Source organism: Danio rerio, chromosome 3 (assembly GCF_049306965.1).
Source record: "Danio rerio strain Tuebingen ecotype United States chromosome 3, GRCz12tu, whole genome shotgun sequence".
In the NCBI taxonomy this organism is placed as follows: Eukaryota; Metazoa; Chordata; class Actinopteri; order Cypriniformes; family Danionidae; genus Danio; species Danio rerio.
The window spans coordinates 37219736-37237551 of record NC_133178.1 but is presented as its reverse complement, the minus strand read 5'-3'; the positions used below and the strand labels follow the sequence as shown (position 1 = coordinate 37237551).

The 17816-nt window shown below is 37.0% G+C and overlaps 1 protein-coding gene across 6 annotated transcripts in view; it reads right to left on the bottom strand.

Moving 5' to 3' along the window:
• asic2 (acid-sensing (proton-gated) ion channel 2) overlaps window positions 1-17816 on the bottom strand; it is an 814368-nt gene that overhangs the window by 262568 nt on the left and 533984 nt on the right. The window contains exon 1 of one of the 6 annotated variants that reach the window (XM_005164122.6): window positions 8862-11018. In XM_005164122.6, the coding sequence (XP_005164179.1) occupies window positions 8862-9572 (711 nt within the window). In that variant the 5' untranslated portion in view covers window positions 9573-11018. 6 annotated transcript variants of the gene reach the window in all.

The following is a 17816-nucleotide window of genomic DNA, read 5'->3' as shown; positions in this document are numbered from 1 at the left end:
AGACCAGTAACCTTTTTAATATGAGGCTGTTCCAGTGCTGATGCTCGCCTGTATATTGATTTATGTAAATTTACTCTAATGTGCCAAAAAATATATGAGCACATTTGTATTCATAACATGATTCATGTTCATGAGCATTTTAACTTGGTTAAAGAGCTCCATATGACAGAAACCTTGCAAGGTTAAATGATTTAGCTATGCTTTCAAATAAATCCTTTCACAGACACACAAAGTCAATATAGTTCCTATCATAAGTTATCCACAAATGAAGATCAATGCCATATTAGTGACATATACTTGTAAAATTATGCATAGTTTTGTTACATATGGATAAAGTACCATTTGTGTCTATAAATGAACATGTGACTATTGAATGTGGCCACAAAAATGAGCTTACGCTAGACTCGAAAACTGGCTGATTGCACCCTAACCAGACATAAAGAGCCACAGTCACTAAAATCCTGAAGAGCAGTTCAAAGCGATTCCCCAAAAGCACTAAAGCTCTCACCACATTCAGCATTTGTTAAAGGTTTCCCACTTGTCACACAACAGAATAAATCATCCACATTACTGAAGATATTCTCTATAAAAACTCAAAACTTTCTATATAAAGACAACAGAAGGAAGGCGGCGCGTGTCGCTCTCGTTCCAGATGGGGAACTCCCTGACGGAAAGCTTCAACCTCAAGGATCATTACAGTGCCAGACCAAACTAATCAACGTGGTGTTGGAGCTAATGAAACTCATCCATTCCCATCAAGTGATGGACATGGCAGACTAACAGCATTACCATGGGAATGCAGAGATGGAAATCTATATCTTCATAACTCAGATTTAGTTTTCAGTAGGAAAAAAGAGAGTATGAATGTTTAGGAAGCTGTGCGTTTGGCAAGCGTACTAATCTTACAGTATATTTCTATGCAATTTGTTGTAGCACTAGATAAAACACTGTGTAGCAGAATGCCACTGAAAGTTAGTTAATGTAAAAAATGAAAATTACTTTATAATTTATTCTCCCTCATGTAGTTTTAAACCTTTGTGAGTTTATTTATTCTGTTAAACACAAAAGATGGTTGCTGGAACTCATCGACTTCCATAGTAAGATGTACATTTCTACGAAAGACAATGGTTGTTTGGTCTTGCCAAGTTACCTCAGAAGAACACGGAACACAAAACCTAGTATGAGAAATGAGCAAGCGGCAACATCCCATTCTCCCTTGTGAAGTTGCTCAGAAGTATACTAACTGAAACTGGAATTCACTGAAAATCCGCTAGGCCTGCCTCAAAAATAGAGCACATAATGACTCCAAATGTTAAAATGGCCAACTTTACAACAGAAAAATGGTGTTTACAGCGTGGTACAAAAACTATTTTGTTGTATATAGCTAATATTACCCTTCATGACAACTGTGATGAAAGTGATTTTTTATAATTCATCCGTTTCGTTTATATAGAGTTTGATTTAGTCTGCATAATTAAGGGCATAACCACTTGAGTGACAGCTAGGTCTCGCTGCTCGCCGTCACGTCACCCAGTGAACTCGGCATGTACATAATATTTTTGTTTTGTTTTATGTAACTTTACACAGTGAAATGCCTTTTGGAATTATTTCCTACAATTATCAAATGATATGGCATGCTGTGTGCACTTAATTGTGTTCACAAACCATTTACGTGGCCTCCATTTCCCAGGTGAGTGAAATTATATACCATCTCTATAAATGTATTTGTTTTATTTAAGATAATTTACCATTTATAATTTTCTTTAGAACTTGAATGCACTCCAGAATCTGACAGAGTGACTAGCTACAGTATAGGCTCTAGAACAGTCTTCTTAAACATTCTCATACAGTGTTATGTCTGCATTTACTAATACAGACAAAATTTTAAGTTTTTGGTGCATAATTCACATTTTCCTCCTCTAGAAAAATGGCATTAGAACAATGCTCAATGTATTACAACAGTGTTTTTAAAAGACTAAACACTTTATTGATATTGTACACAACCAAGCACAAGTGGTCATAACACAATTGAGTTGCAGGTAATGAATTATTAAGGGTTTCTTTCTCCCAAAAGAAAAGCCCATTTAAGCAAAAAGCTAGCAGGCATCTGTAGCTCTGCTCACACCTCTTTGCCCTCTTTTTGGGCACCCCTGGTCAGTGCGATGATGCTGAAACAAAATGACGATGGTTGGCCATGCCTAATTGTAGCTTCATTTGCACATTTTAGAAACCTATGGGTGACGAAACGAATACTCTGTCCAAATATTTTACAGTCTTTGGAAATTAGATGCTGCAATCTTTCTACTGGTCACATGACCTTCACATATTTAATGGGAGATATTCATAAACATTACAACATTCACACATTTTTTTTTTTATCTTTTCAATGTGCTGTATATAACATGCAAAAAATCCTTACAGATACACTTTGGACAATACAAATGAAACACATTTGAATGTGAATCTCAGCAAATGAATTTCACCCTCTGTGAATTTAGAGAAATTTCCCATTCAGAGAAATCCCAGAGACAAACCAGTTTTATATCTGAACCTTAAAAAGAAATCTAAAATATTGTGTTTTTCTCCAACTTTATTTAGCTGCAATAACTTCTGGGTCTTCGAGAGCAAGTGCTGCAGTGAAACATGAGTAAATGATGACGATTTTGGGGTAAACTTTCCCTTTAAGTTATAATATAATAGTACTATTGTGTGTTGATATTAGAAAATGTTAGTGTTAATATTACAGTAAGTATAGATAAAAAACTCCTTTTGTAACCTGTTGAGAATTATTTCCAACATCTCACTTTATCGGGTATATATTATGCCACTTTTTACAAGATGTAAAATAAGTCTCTGTACCATGATTGTGTGTATGTGAAGTTTCAGCTCAAAATAACCTACACGTTACTAGTTTTTTAAAAAAAATTGAAAGAGTCCCTTTTAAGCTTTGATCCATCGCTTTAAATTTAAATTATATTGTGAAATACACAAGCCTATTAATCTGCATCGTGGCATATTCAAAAAAGGACTTACTTTATCTTTGAAATCTGAAAATGTCAAAAGAAGTGGCTCAGAAAAAGGTGGTCAGTGAAGACTGCGGTGTTCGTTTGAGCATCCTCATTTGTGCATCTTAAAACCCGACATTTATAATGTGAGCCGCTGACATTATCTTGAGGAAGTACTGCTGGAAAACTCTAATGGTGGACGACTGCTTATCACTCAGAGCTGTCCACACTAATGGGGGAGAGACCACCACTAAAGGGCGGGACTTTCTTGTTCTGATAACATGTAAAAAGGGAGAATGTCAATCAAAGCATTTCAGTAGACTGTTGTGTGATCATAAAAAAAATTTAATTAGTACATTTTTACTATTGCAGGGATGGATTTCACTGTTAATGTGTCATGTAATAAAACAACAAAACCTCTGAAATCTGAAGAAAGAAAAAGCCCAGGATAGACTTTGCCCTCTTTCCTGAACTTTCCGTTCCCCTCCGGAATTGATGAACACTCAGGTGTGACTGGTAAAAAAGGTTTTGTCACTATCTTTGATGACTTTTGATTAAATACCAACAGATATGTAAAATCTTTAGATCACTGCTTAACTTTAACAAAAGAATCATTCTTTGCTCTCATAGAGTATTAAAAAAAGAAGGAAAAAATGTCTTGGGGTCGCAAGTCTCTGATATACTAGTATCCAGACCGGCCCATAGTGAAGAGCTCTTTAGCTCAACACTAAGTACCTTTTTGATTTATACTATTTATTTCTATACTCTTAGATTTATCTTTGAGTAATTGGCGTTGAGCATTAACTTCTGAAATGGCTTTTATTATTTGGTTCTGTAATTGGCATGATACACTTTCATCTTGAAAAAAAAAAGTGTTAGGTTTTGATGGATTCTGAATTCTCCTGAAATCTTTTATATCTTGTGTGGAGGCTGGAGCCTTGATCTACATACATGATATCCAAACGAATTGCACGAGCAGTCTGCACTTTAGCTCAAAGACTATTCGATTTCTGCTTATCGCTGATTTAGCAAGTTGTATGGAAATGACTAAATTAACTACACTTCTAGTACGAGTGAGCAGGAGGCAACCAGACTATTTGGGTATTAGGTAACCCTGCATCCTCTGACTAACGTCAGAATGTCAAGATTCTGTCTGTGAGAAACATGTGAAACCTCTGTGTGGCAATGGGGCCCTAATGAACGTAGAACTGAAGAGTATGGGATCAGATATAAATCAAAACAGTAAATTGCTTCATGAGTAAAAAATGTGACCCATTTCTAATTAGAAATACAGTCTAAAATTGACTTTAAAATACTTAAGATTACTTAAAATTGAAGTCAGATTGAATTCGGAGTTGGAACCAAATATAAATAAATTATAATAACTGACCAAATTCTTTTTAGAAGCATTAAAAAAGCATATTTAACCTTCGACCATACATTGGATTCCATCGTTGGGCTGATAGCATGGAATCTTACACCATTACATACCTGTCAACATTGGGATGTAAAAATAAATCCCTTATGTCCAATAAGGGACCCCCCACCCAACTTTCCTAACTGTTTATGCTCATTTAGGACACCGGCATCTTTAGATTAGTATTAAATATGTGTATATGTCTGTTTAAAGACGCACCCAAACCCAGACTTTCACTCCGCTTTAAATCATGTGTCCAGAATCCGTTTGGCAAGAGCATCAGCTGACAGTCACGCACCGCTATATGACTGTTTTGAGGATTGCATAGGAGGGGCGATGGCACCTGTAATGAAAAGGAGGGGAATCCCACTGTTTCTATATTTACTTCAAGGTGTTGTCAGAGGCACCCACTGGTGGTTCAGAGGTATGGGTAGCATATAGGGAGGATCAGCTTATTAATGTTTATTGCCACCCGTCAAAGAAAGCATAAAAACAGGAGAAACGGGAAAATACCTTTACGAGATAGAACTGTAAAATACAGGAGAATCCCAGGAAAAACAGGAGGATTTACAGGTATGGGTCACCATTATAAGCTGGCTACATTCATACACTGTTGCCAAATAACTGTTCAAACCCATTATAAAAGTGATTTTTGTATAATAGGGCCCCTTTAACATTGTAACTACCAGAATTCTATAAGCTGTCATTCTGACCTATTTTTTGCTATCAGAAACGTTATGTTTTGCAAGCAGAAATTTGCTAGGCAACAGAAACACAGATATTCAAAGGCACAGGAAAAATTAGCAGAAGCTAAAATGCATGGGGTCAGTTTGACCATTATGGTCATTCAAAGTAGAAACACTCAGAACTCTTTTGAGTATTGAAATATTAATAAAATAACAATTTTATAATGAAATATATTCAGGAAAAATCAGTGTACTGTAGTCATACAAGTTTTATTTTAACAAAGTTATTAAATTACAACATGTAAAAAAGGTCAAAACAACTATTTCCAGCGTTGTTTAATGCAATGTGTTGTTTAATGCAGCGTTGTTTAATGTGCAATGTTATTTCTATGAGCAAGCCAGAGTTTGTATAGCAAGGATTCATTTTAACATTTGGGAATGACAGAAAAACTGCAGGCATTTAAAACATCCCAGAGCTGGGTATTAAGTGTTTTCCCTGTTAGAGCTTCTCTGATTGTCTTATTGGGTCTCTAATACACTTTGTAATGAGTGGATAATGTTTAACTAATATTATGGAGAGGAAAGCTGAGCTGTTGAAAGAAATTAGCCACCGCACATGGGATTTCCACTTTTTAAAATCTTAAAATGGGCATATTTACCCTCCAGTGAGTTCTAGCTCAGTTAATACTCACGGATATGCTGTTGGGTAAGAAATATGATAAGTAAACTCTCATTTACGTAGTTAAATAAATCAAAACATCTCATAATATTCCTAAGCTTGCCATAAAGTGTAGTTTGAGGGCTGAAATGAGATTCATGCACATGGCACAGATGTTCCTGTGGTGAGATGAGTTGTTCAGATTCTCCACAAACTGCAGTGCCTTTCCTAAACACTGCGAACACATTTCAGTGACATCCAGCGCTAATTAAGAATTATTGTGAGAGAGCTGCAAAGCAGTCTTGCACAAATACACACATGCAGAGAGAAGCTCTGTGAAACGTAGCCTGAGAGAGAACATCTGTCCGTGCTTCTCCTTTTCCCACATCAAGAGAATTAGAGAAACAACAGAGTGGTAAACAACACAATGAGAGTGAAAGAAGGGGAGAGAGGGAGGACAGAACCCACAGCGTATTCTACTAAAAATAAATAAATAAATATTTCCAAATCTCCTCACACATTCCCACGACACATCCCATTAGTTCAATTACAATGTCAACACAACATTGCATCCTACAGCTGTCACTCCTATTCAGAACGCAATAACTTATTATCAGGCATTAACTGTTGGTCTTTAAATCAAATGAAAAGTTGGGATTAATAATTTGCCTTGCTATCAAATTAAACTTCTGAGTGAAATCAAAACATTGAAAGTTTTAGGTACTAACCAAAAAAATTAATAGAAAAACACTGAATCTCTGCATTCATTGTCAATAACAGAAATCCCAAATGTAGGACCCGAGAGTCAAAGTTGGACCCTGGTCAGTGTTGCCAATTGGGCAGTTTCTAATTGATTTTGCCGGTAAAAATGGCATTGGTGGGCTGACAAAAATTCAGTGGTTTTTAAATGTAAATTTTATATGCAACTTACTGTATATAACAAAACATAACTGTGTGCTCCTACTACATTCGGTTAGGAGTTACCACAAACCGCAAGAGGAGGAGAAGGAATTTGTTTTAAAATCTGACTCCCCAGCCAAATTCGACTCCCATTTCCCCAAACTCTGCATCACGCAGCGCCTGCCTTTAAACTCACAGCAGTTTTTTATTACACTAATTGATCTTTATTTCTGCAATTGACCGTAAGAACAAACATAGAAGCGTTGTCTGCTTGACAAGCCCACCTAATTATGTTCAAATGAATTTAAAAGGAGGATGAATTTACACCCCATTTTGAAAGTCAATGTTGTATACTTATAATTATGACAATTAAAGTAACTAGGTTAATTAAATAAAATTAATCTAGTATTTTGGGCTTTTTTTGTGGGTTTAGGCGGGTTTTGGACAGCTTTTGGGCAGGAAAAAATCTGCTATATCTGGCAACACTGCCCATGGTAATCTTTGATTTGGCATGATGATGGGGAGGTGGTTGGGGCAAATGCCTTTGACAGAGATTGTCATTTCAAATTTAACGTAACCTTTTGTTTCTTTGTTTCATTGCTGAGCTACATAAAAAGCCACCTGAAATTAAATGATACAATTAAATGTTTCAAAAGAATCAGACTTTTAAACTGTAAATACTGTGACTTGACAGACAGAGGATGCACAAATCATCTGCAAGCAAATCAAGGTGAAGGCAGGAGCAGCTAGACTAGTGTATTCAGCACTGAACTCCATTGTGTTATAAATGGGATTGTTTATGTTTTTACTGTAATAAGTTCTGAATAAAATGTTAAAAACGATTTTGAGTTAGTAAATATGATTTAAAGCAACATTTTTGGGAAATTCCCCTTGGCAAATTTATTGTAATACAGCTTGGTATATATTTGGCTTACAGCACTCGATTCAGTTTGTTTTTTGGGCCTTTATAGTAAAAACTTTGGGCACCCCTGGTCTATAACAACAATTTCTTGTAAAAATGTGTTTTTGTCATCCTGATCTCTTGAGAAAATATATCTATTTTAGGTATTGTTCGAAGTGGCCAAGTCTTACTAATTCAGACAACTTCATTAATATGAAAGTGCTCAATTTTCAAAAAAAAAAAAAAAAAAAAAAGAGGTGTGCCTCCAAACCCTACCTTTCATATGGGATAAGCAAATACTACTAATATATTATTGAGATGATTTAAATGAATATAAATTAGCCACTAAATAAAAATGTTACAAATTGCCTTGAGATGGCATTGGTTTTCATAGAAGAGACTTTGTGAGTATATGCAATGCAGCAGCATTGACTGTGGAAAACTGAATGAACATGAGGAGAAGGAAGACACGTTCACTGACAATATGATGACAACATTACAAAGATCAAAGACATATTACTATAAATCTAAAAATAGGGAATGAAAAGTGGAAATATATATTTGTGAAAAAATACAGCAAATGTGTTCTCCATTGTGTTGTGAGAAAAGCAAGGAAAAAGAAAGAAGTCTTCCACAGTTTGTTGGAAATGATTATCTTTTTTTTTTCTTTATCGTAGAAAGAAAAATCATGTGAAAAATCTCACTGTCATGACTGGTTAACTCACAGTTCTATATAATTATTTCTTGACATGAAAATCAGTGTTTACTAATAGGCTAGAGTGAAGTTACATTACCAGGTCTCTGTGCAAATAGGTCGGGGGTCGAGGAGATGAAGGTCTTTATAAGCAATGCAAATGCAAATTGCACATTATGCTCAATCAGAACCACATTATGAAAATCAGCATAGCGAGATCAGTGCACCTGATGTGTTTGTGAATGGTGGTGAGGACATGGGGCTCCTGGAGAAAAAAAAACTGTCTTTATGAATTAGGGTCAGAAAGTTCAGATATGGCTGTACAAAATTTGATGTGAAATATCTGAAGTGCAATGCAGAGAGCAACACAGGACAAGAACTAACGAGAGGTCAGAGCCGAGTCGGTGCATGTGCTGCATGATAGGATAAGTCACAGCGAATTTGACAAACACCAGAGCAAAAAGGTGACAGAAAGAGACAGAAGCAGAGAGAGAGAGAGAGAAAGAGAGAGAGAGAGAGTGTGTTTGTGTGTGTGAGAGAGAGAGAGAGAGAGAGAGAGAGAGAGAGAGAGAGGGATAGAGGTCATTTGTTCTGACTCACAGTGGAGAAGTTATGGGCTCCACAGGGCTCGCCGCGGTACTTGCAGGCCAGTAGCATATCCTCCAGCTGGTGGCCCAGTCGGTCCATGAACTCCAAGCTGGTGCCCTCAAAGCGCCGTGGAGGCAGGAAAAGACGGAAATCTGACAGCTTGCTAAACCATCCACGCCTATCATCTTGAAGCAGGTCCAGAACCAGGGGCCTAGCTGTGCGGTTAGCCAGCAACAGTCCAAGCCAGTGACCCGCAAAGTACAGATCACTTTTAGTGAGGTGATACAAACGCACAGGGTTATTGTTGCAGATGGTGACTGTGGGAAAAGCAAGTTCTTTCGCCCACTCTGTGTGGACTCGCGTGTGAGTGGGGAAGGCCAGCCAGTGAAGTAACCGATTTGAGGACCAAGACAACAGAAGACCCAGACAAGTACAGAATGCTATCATCCAAAAGGCCCGACGACTGAGAGAGTTTGATGGAGAGCAGATATGCCGCAATCCATGGAGGCGAGTTCGTGAGAGGAGGGCCACGGTGAGGCGGGACAGATCGTCTCGTGGTGTTCCTGGTCTAGTGTGGCGACGGCGGGCCCTGCGTTGGCCCGGTGTGGGCGAAGCAGGGCGCAGACAGCGACCTTCCAGAGCCATTAGGGCCCACAGAGCTGCTAGAGCAGCAGGGCGGACGGCTTCATCTCCCAGCCAGGCCTCCACAGCCGGGGCCCTCATGGGGCTCCAAAAGCACCGGGAAAGCCACAACACTGACTTCTGGAATACTAATTTGTAGCAAAGTCACACCTTCAGACTACTACTCCAAATTCAATTGAAGTCTAAAACCCCAACTCTCCTTCGACTTTCACTTTAATATGCTGTTAAATGTATGCAAACTTCAATTCGGGATCGAATAAACACATTCACGTACAAGCACACTGCTCCCTAAGGTGTCAAAAACACAGCATGTGTCCTCATACCCGCTGGCAACTCTCTATAATGCCTCAGGCAAAATCCCCAGGCTATTTTCTTGTCCCTCTCTCTTGCTAACTCTCTCACTCTCTGCCTCACTCCATCTGGTCACAGTGCCCAGACTTAGTCTGGGTTTAGGGACAGCCTGCAATCTGCCTCTGCACTTCTCCTGGAATCTTCTGACATTCAACTGAGTGAATCGGAAAGAATGAGGTGGATACACGGGAAGTAATCTTAATGAAAGAAAAGATTCAATAGATGCAAGACAGATAGTAAAACAGAGTGATGGAAAAGAGATGAACTGTTTAAAGCAGCAGCAGCTGAGTCACAGGAAAGAAAATCTCCAGGCAGGCTGACCTTTTAGTAAAATTGACTACCTCGTGTGAATCCTCCAGTTCCTGGAGAAAGGGTTTCCCCCAAACAGTAGCTACAACTGACCCCACAACCTCACTATCTCACACATTTTCCCTCAATTTAGCTGGCTTTGGAATTCATGCAGCACTGAGTTTTTGCCTTCCCATCTTACAGTGTCTCTGTCCTCAACTGTGGGGGCACATGGGCTAAAGCCTGGTGTTAGAGTGGTCGTACTTTCTGGTAGTTCACATACACATGCACACACACAAACACACACTGACTCTTGCCTGTAGAAGGGCAGAAAGCTGCTGATGTTGAATCTGTTCTGACATGGTCCAAAATCAGCATATCACTTTCTTTCTCTCCCTCCCCCTTTCATCCTTCTTTTAGACTGAAACAGCATCCTTCATCTTCTTCTCCTTTGTTTTTTCCCTTCGCTTAAAATATCCATTCCCAGAAAAACAAGTTCTTCAAATTGCGTCCATGTCCCTCCTCTTTCCTCTGTCAATCAAAGCATCTTTGCTCCTCCCCCTGCCTCTTGCGTGCCTCCTCTTGTCCTTTCTCGTTGTCTGGACGGCTTCACTTCTGCCTCTCCGGTCGCTCAAAAGAGAGAGAGCACGGGCGAGCGACAGAAGCTGCTCGGCATGTGAGCCTTTGCTTTCCTTTCCACTGTTTAATTGCACTGCTGTTGCTGCCACGCCACTCTCGTCTTCCCTTTCGCGCTCTGTTGGTCTGTACGCTCAGCATTCCTCTCCTCCTCCTGGGTCACTCCATCCATTCACTCCTCCTCCTGCTCTGTCGTTTCTGTTCTCTCCGCACTCCTCCGTGTCCACACAGCCAGCGCCTGGCTCAGCCTGTGCCAGCTCTCTCCCTCTCACTCTCTTTCTTGCTTACTCTCTCTCTCGCGCTCTCTCTCTCTCACACACACATACACACTCTCTCTAACTCTCTTTATTTGCCTCTATATTTCTTCCACTGTCTGCTTGCCTGAATGAGGCTGAAAAGAAACAAAAGTGTCACTCTAATGCTTCCCTTCATGTGCTTGTTAAAAAGTAAAATGGTGTCCTGTGTGTATGCGAGCGCGTAGGAGGGGAGCTTTTTGTGTGGGAAGAAAAGCCAAAAGAGCTCACCGCTGTCCCACACTTTCTTTCAGTCACACTTCTATTTTATGCCACTTAATCATCTTTTACATACATCTTTGATGCTCTTTTTTTTTTTAAAGAATTTCAAATGTTTTTTAATAATATTTTGGTCACAAGCCTTCTTCAAGCATTACTGAAATGTTATTTATGTAATATTTGCATGACGGTGAGTAAAATGTTTAACAACACTACTTACAGTACTTGATGTATGTTTATGATGAAACAGATTTGATGCATGATTTATGACAGAATTTAGATGCATGAGCTAATAATTAAATGCAACTAATTATTACAAAAATGCAAATATCTAAATGAACTGATTATATTTTCTTGATTCACTGAAAAAAAGAAATTAAAAAGCATATCAACATTAAACATATATCTTTCATTTTAGTTTAACGTTATTTGTTTTATTTTTTAAGTAATATATTTAGGTTCAAAACATAGTTAAACATAAATGTTTTTGATATGGATATCCCAATCAAGTTTTTTTGCCCTTGATTTCGAGTCTGAATCATTTGATTTTGAGTATCTACCAATACCGAAAGCCAATCCGATCCTTCTATAATACTTAAAAAAAGAATAAAGAAGAGCAAAGAAACAGATGCTGGATGTTCCTTGTTTTTTTTATTTAATTCACCTTATTTTACCACTCTGATAACAAACAGAGCACTGAAAAATCTGTGTGGTCACTTGAAAAATCAAGTAATAAATTACAAAGTCTTCACTTCTGGACTTTACTGAAGCAGTAAATATTTTTAAATAATCCAATATAAAAACAAATAGCACCTTAACTTAAAATATCTGGCAGGCATGTAAATAAAGAAAAAATAAAAAATGAAATTGCCACAGTGTTTGCAAACCCAGTGATGTGCGGGACTGCACTCCTAACTCTTACTGTCATCACAGTTGTAAGTTTTACAGAAGGACATGTATGTTTTCCTTAATGAAAACTAACATCTCTACCTTGTCATAAAGGATGTTTGGAACAGCACTGAACGTCTCATCAACTTTATAATACCTTCAGACGGCAGACAAATTCACGCTTTGCGCTTCAAGCTGCTTCTGTTTTCTACTTTACCGCTATTTAACCAATAGTGTCTCTGCAACAAAGTGATGCTATGCTGCACCCGTTGTTGTTTCTGTGAGAAGTCAAGAAAGAGGTCTATCTCTGTGCCCCTGCATAACTATAGATGTGTTAAAAATAATGAGAATATGCATAGTCCGAGTCCTGATCGGGAGGTAATGTCCGACTTCCAATTACATTATAGAATCTGGTTCTGGTTTTTGATTTTGAAGTGCTCAACTAAGAAATATTTGTTTTGACCAATGTAAAGTTTTAAGGTTACTCACAAAGGTCAGTGCATGCGTATTAAACAAACTCAATATGCTTTGTACTTTCATGGACAAAAATATATTATTTGGCTAGAAAGGCATCCGCTGTACAACGTACAGTTGAAGTCAAAATTGTTAGCCCCCCAGAATTATTAGAACCCCCGTTTTTTTTTTTTCCCTGACTTCTGTGTAACAGAGAGATGATTTTTTTCAACATATTTCTAAACATAATAGTTTTAATAACTCATCTCTAATAACTGATTTCTTTTATATTTGCCATAATGACAGTTCATAATATTTTACTACATATTTTTCAAGACACTTCTATACAGCTTAAAGTGACTTTTAAAGACTTAACAAGGGTAATTAGGTTAACTAGGCAGGTTAGGGTAATTAGGCAAGTTATTGCATAATGATGGTTTGTTCTGTAGACAATTGAAAAATATATATAGTTTAAAGGGGCTAATAATTGTCCTTAAAACAGTGTTTAAAAATTAAAAACTGCCTTTTTCCAATTAAAAAAAACAGATAAGACTTTGTCCAGAAAAAAAGATATATAGTGAAAACTTCCTTGTTATGTTAAACATCATTTGAGAAATATTTAAAATAGAAAAAAAAAATTCAAAGGGGCGCTAATAATTCCGACTTCAACTGTATGTGGATAAAAACATATGCTGGAAAAGTTGTCGGTTCATTCTGTTGTGGTGACAACTGATTAATAAAGGAATGAATGAATGAATGAATGAATGAATGAATGAATGAATGAATGAATGAATGAAAGCTTTTCAAGTGTACCTGTACTGCTAAATTTATATTGCAGATTCACATGAACATCTACATGCAATCAAGCTGCATGGCTTAGGTTTTGCAAACAAAACTAAATATAAGTGCAGTGTATATTGTATATAACAATAGCAGGAATAATTAAACGACTGACTGACTGACTGACTGACTGAATGATCATTATATCCATCTTCACTCACATGCAAATTTTCTGCTATATGAGTGGTAGTCATGGATCACCAAATATTTAGAGAGCAACAGATGGAGTAAAAGCTTTGATCAAAAAAATAAATAAATAAATAAAAAACTAAATATATCACACAATTACAAGCTGTTTTGACTTGACTTCAAAAATTTCATGCATCACATCATTCTCTTATGAAAGACATTTCACTAATTAGCCAATAATCTCTTAGAAGAATCGCTGTGTTTGTATTTGCCAACATTTAATTTAAAGTCAACAAAATCTGAAGTTTTCACGGTTAGGTGCCTTTAATGAAGATGTCTTTTTACAAAACGTGGGTTTTGTACAAGTAAATGAGTCAACAAGAGATTCAAGTTCGTTGGTAATTCTTATACAGCACTGTCTTGTGACAAATCCAGTACATTTTCCTAAAGAACAGATGGCCACAAAACAAATATAAAGATAATGATCAATTATTTTCAATTAACGCATTCACCTAATTAACAAATTGATTACTCTCACAAAAATGTGTAATTAATCATGTATTTGTAATAAAATGTATTTATTCAAAGTCTAATTAGAAGCAACCAATATTACTTTATTGCTTCTACTTTATTTGAATTAATAACAATAACAATTCCTTACATTTATATACAGAAGCGCTTTTTCTGGCACATTTTTGGGGGGAATCTCCTCATCCACCACCAGTGTGCAGCACCCACCAGGATGGGGCGACGGCAGCCATACTGCACCAGAACGCAAACCACACACTAGCTGATTGGTGGAGAAGAGACAGATAGATGAAGCCAATCATGATATAGGGATGGTTAAGATGCCATGATAGACAAAGGCCAGAGGGTACATTTGGCCAGGATGCTGGGGTCCAACCCCTACTCGTTTTCAAAGGATGATTTTTAACGACTACAAGGGATGCTCAAAATAATCGAATAACTGTTAACCAAAAGGGAGTGTTTTTTAACTGATTATTGGTATAAGTTTAATTATTAAAAAATAATACAGTAGCCCTGTTCACACACTTTTTTGTGTGGACAGGCGGATCTTTTAAATGGTTTACTAACAGCCGCTAGTGTTTTGCATGCTGCTTATGTGCCCTAAGCGCATCACGTTTTTGCTGTTGTGTGCTGCTGAGTGCCGGAAAAAGCATGTAATGTTAGTCGTGTCTTTTTCATTCTTCAATCAAATAAAAGCAGAGGCAGGGTTTCAGTTAAAGTGACAGCAGTGTTTGTGTTGTAAGGGTGACTACGGAGAACTAAGAGAAACTAATGATTACTGTTTCAAGGTATCCAAAGCTGTGATACTGAATATCACAATTTTAATTAATATTAGAATTATAAGCTGGTTCAGTCGTTTCCTAGTGACATAAAAAAGTATCGCGCTTTTTTTTTCTTGTCAACAAAAAAAGGTGGTGTGGTGCGCTTTGCATTTTTACAACAATAAAGGCGCATGATTGGCCCCTGATGTGCAACATATTTGTTGACTGGCGGTACGGTAACACATGCAACCACACATGCTTACAGACATGTTTTGTCAAAGAATCAAGATGAAAGGAGGATATTGGTGGTCACAGCTTGACACAGACAAGTTGATGCCAAACCAGCGCTGATGCTGATGGCCTCTGCCCCGGATATGCATCATACACTCAAAAAACAGGCTATTGATTATTTAGTGTAAAACCAACAAACCAACCTTATTTACATTTGGAAAATTATTAATCGTTCTTTTAAAATATCGATTTTTAAAATAACCTTCATAGCCTAATCTACAAATCAAACAAATTCAAAGTTTTTCTTGATTTTGCATAATGATTACTGCACACTAAACTGAGGCTTTCATTTTACAGCTTATTAAAATGTGTATGCAAACTGATGCAATATAATATCTAAACACCAAAATCGTTATATGCTACAGTAGCCTACACAAAGGAGCCAATCATCGATCACTATATAATGAAAAAAGCCCGCCTTCTAGTCCAAGAGCCAATCATCGATCAATATAGACTGACAATACTCTGGGAGAGGGGCTAGGACCTGACGTGAATTTCTGCACATTTTGTGTGATTTGGATGTTTAGAAATGAAACTAAAGGGACAGTAATTGTTTAATTTTATTGGTGATTCCTAATATGAAATGTAATCTTAAGTTTGGCAAGCCATTTTGGAAAAATGACTTGCCTCAAAGGGATAGAGGCTTGTAATATAAGAATTAGAGTGGATCATTAATTAAATGCATAGGCCTATTTTCCATAGCTCGATCGATTTAAGGTAGCCTGCTATTTTCATTTGATTGAAAAAACATATGATGGGATAAAAATGACGGTTCCTAAAAAAGATTCAGTCAGTGTTTTCCTTTTATAATCTAAATTTGTAATTTAAGTAAAAAATATCTAGGGCAGGGCCATATATATTTTATTATCATTTTTTAGTTTATTATTTATTTCTGTACCGTTGGAAACACTGCAGGTGCGTGAAGATGTTCTGTTAATATGTTCGCATATTAAAATAAATTTTAAAATGCTATATTTAATGTGTCAGACACAAAATAGACACATACATTTTTGTTAAATAATAATTTTATATTAATCTGACCAGTTAACTGTTAATACTTGGTTAATGAGCGGCGGTTGTCGGTTGGCAAAAATAACCGAATGAGCATCCCTAATGAACAGAGAATCAGGACCTATGTTAACCATCTCATCCGAATGACGGCTCTCACTGAGCAGTATAGAGTTCCCATCAATATACTGGGGTGTTAGCACCCACACACACCACAGGTTGAGCACCTTCTGCTGGTCTCACTAACACCACTTTCAGCAGCTACCTATAGCTTTCCCATGTGGTCTCTCAAGATGCTGACCAGGCACAGCCCTGCTTACTTTCAGTGGGCGACTTTGCGAGAGTTGCAGAGAGCTAATTGATAAATTATCAAAAGTAAATGCAAGCTTATAATATTCAACACTTTTCACAATAATGCAGATAGATATTTCAAGAATTCTTCTTTTTACTAGCACATACATTTGTATTACAATATATATAATATGTATCACAAGTGAAATGGACTAAATTTAAAGCCATATTTGCAAAATATATTTTTTATCCATATTGCATTACCAGTCCCAGAGGTATGTATTTTTTATAAGACCTAATAAAAGTACAATACTTGTGATTTATAATTCATTATTAAGGCTTGGACAGCTAATTCAAATTCAGACTGAAACCTTGTAGCTTGAGAAAGGACTCGAAGGTCCAGACCAGAGACTTGACTTTGTCTTGTAAAACATTGTCTTAAAAGTTGTAATGCTGTCCCTAAAGTAGGAAAAAAAATTATATATTTATTATTATTAATAAGTTGTGCGTAAAAGGTTTTTCAGGTCCCAGCTAGCCAGAAACAGAGAAATTGGCACTGATATAAGGCCACCGGTGCAAAGTCTTGCATAAAACACACATCTTAATTCATTCCAACAGGGGAAAGATTCATATTCATATCATCCACCTCAAATCACAAGTGCGATCTACAGTCTTCAGTCTGGAGCTCTTCAGCCATTACTTATCAGTTTACATCACACTTTCCCAAGGATCTCATATCCTCCGAAGGCCATTCAATCTGTCTGGACATCGGTGCATCTATTAACTGCTGCTTCATTCAGATTCGCTATAAATACAATTCAGTGCATTTGCATTTGCATTGAGCTTTTCATCTCTGCCGTAAGTACAATAAAAAGGACAGAACAATCTTTTAGCCTATTATATTAATTCTCCCTGTGTGGGGGGCATTCAGTTTCACAGCAAGCATGTAACTGATTTCACTACATGCTTTCTTTCAGGCAGAAGCTTTATTGAGTGTCCATATGATCTCAGCATGAAACGAGCGCTTCAAAGTGACCTCTCTTCTTATCACATTAACAAACACAAATGAGCACAAAAGAACATAAACACAGGCGGTGATTGAAAAAAAGCACACTACTTTAGTGCAGCATGGTGTCTTAAATAGGCCTGGATAAACAATTCACGGACTGAAGTGTTGGTATAGGTATTGTTGGGATTTAAACATCATTATTATTATTATAAATTATTACTATTTTAAAAAGCATTTTCCCCTTACTGATTTTGTTTTTCTCGTCAGTGTTTTAAATCATCAAACAAAGTTAAATATAGTCAAATATAACCCAACTAATCACAACATCAAGTTTTTATTA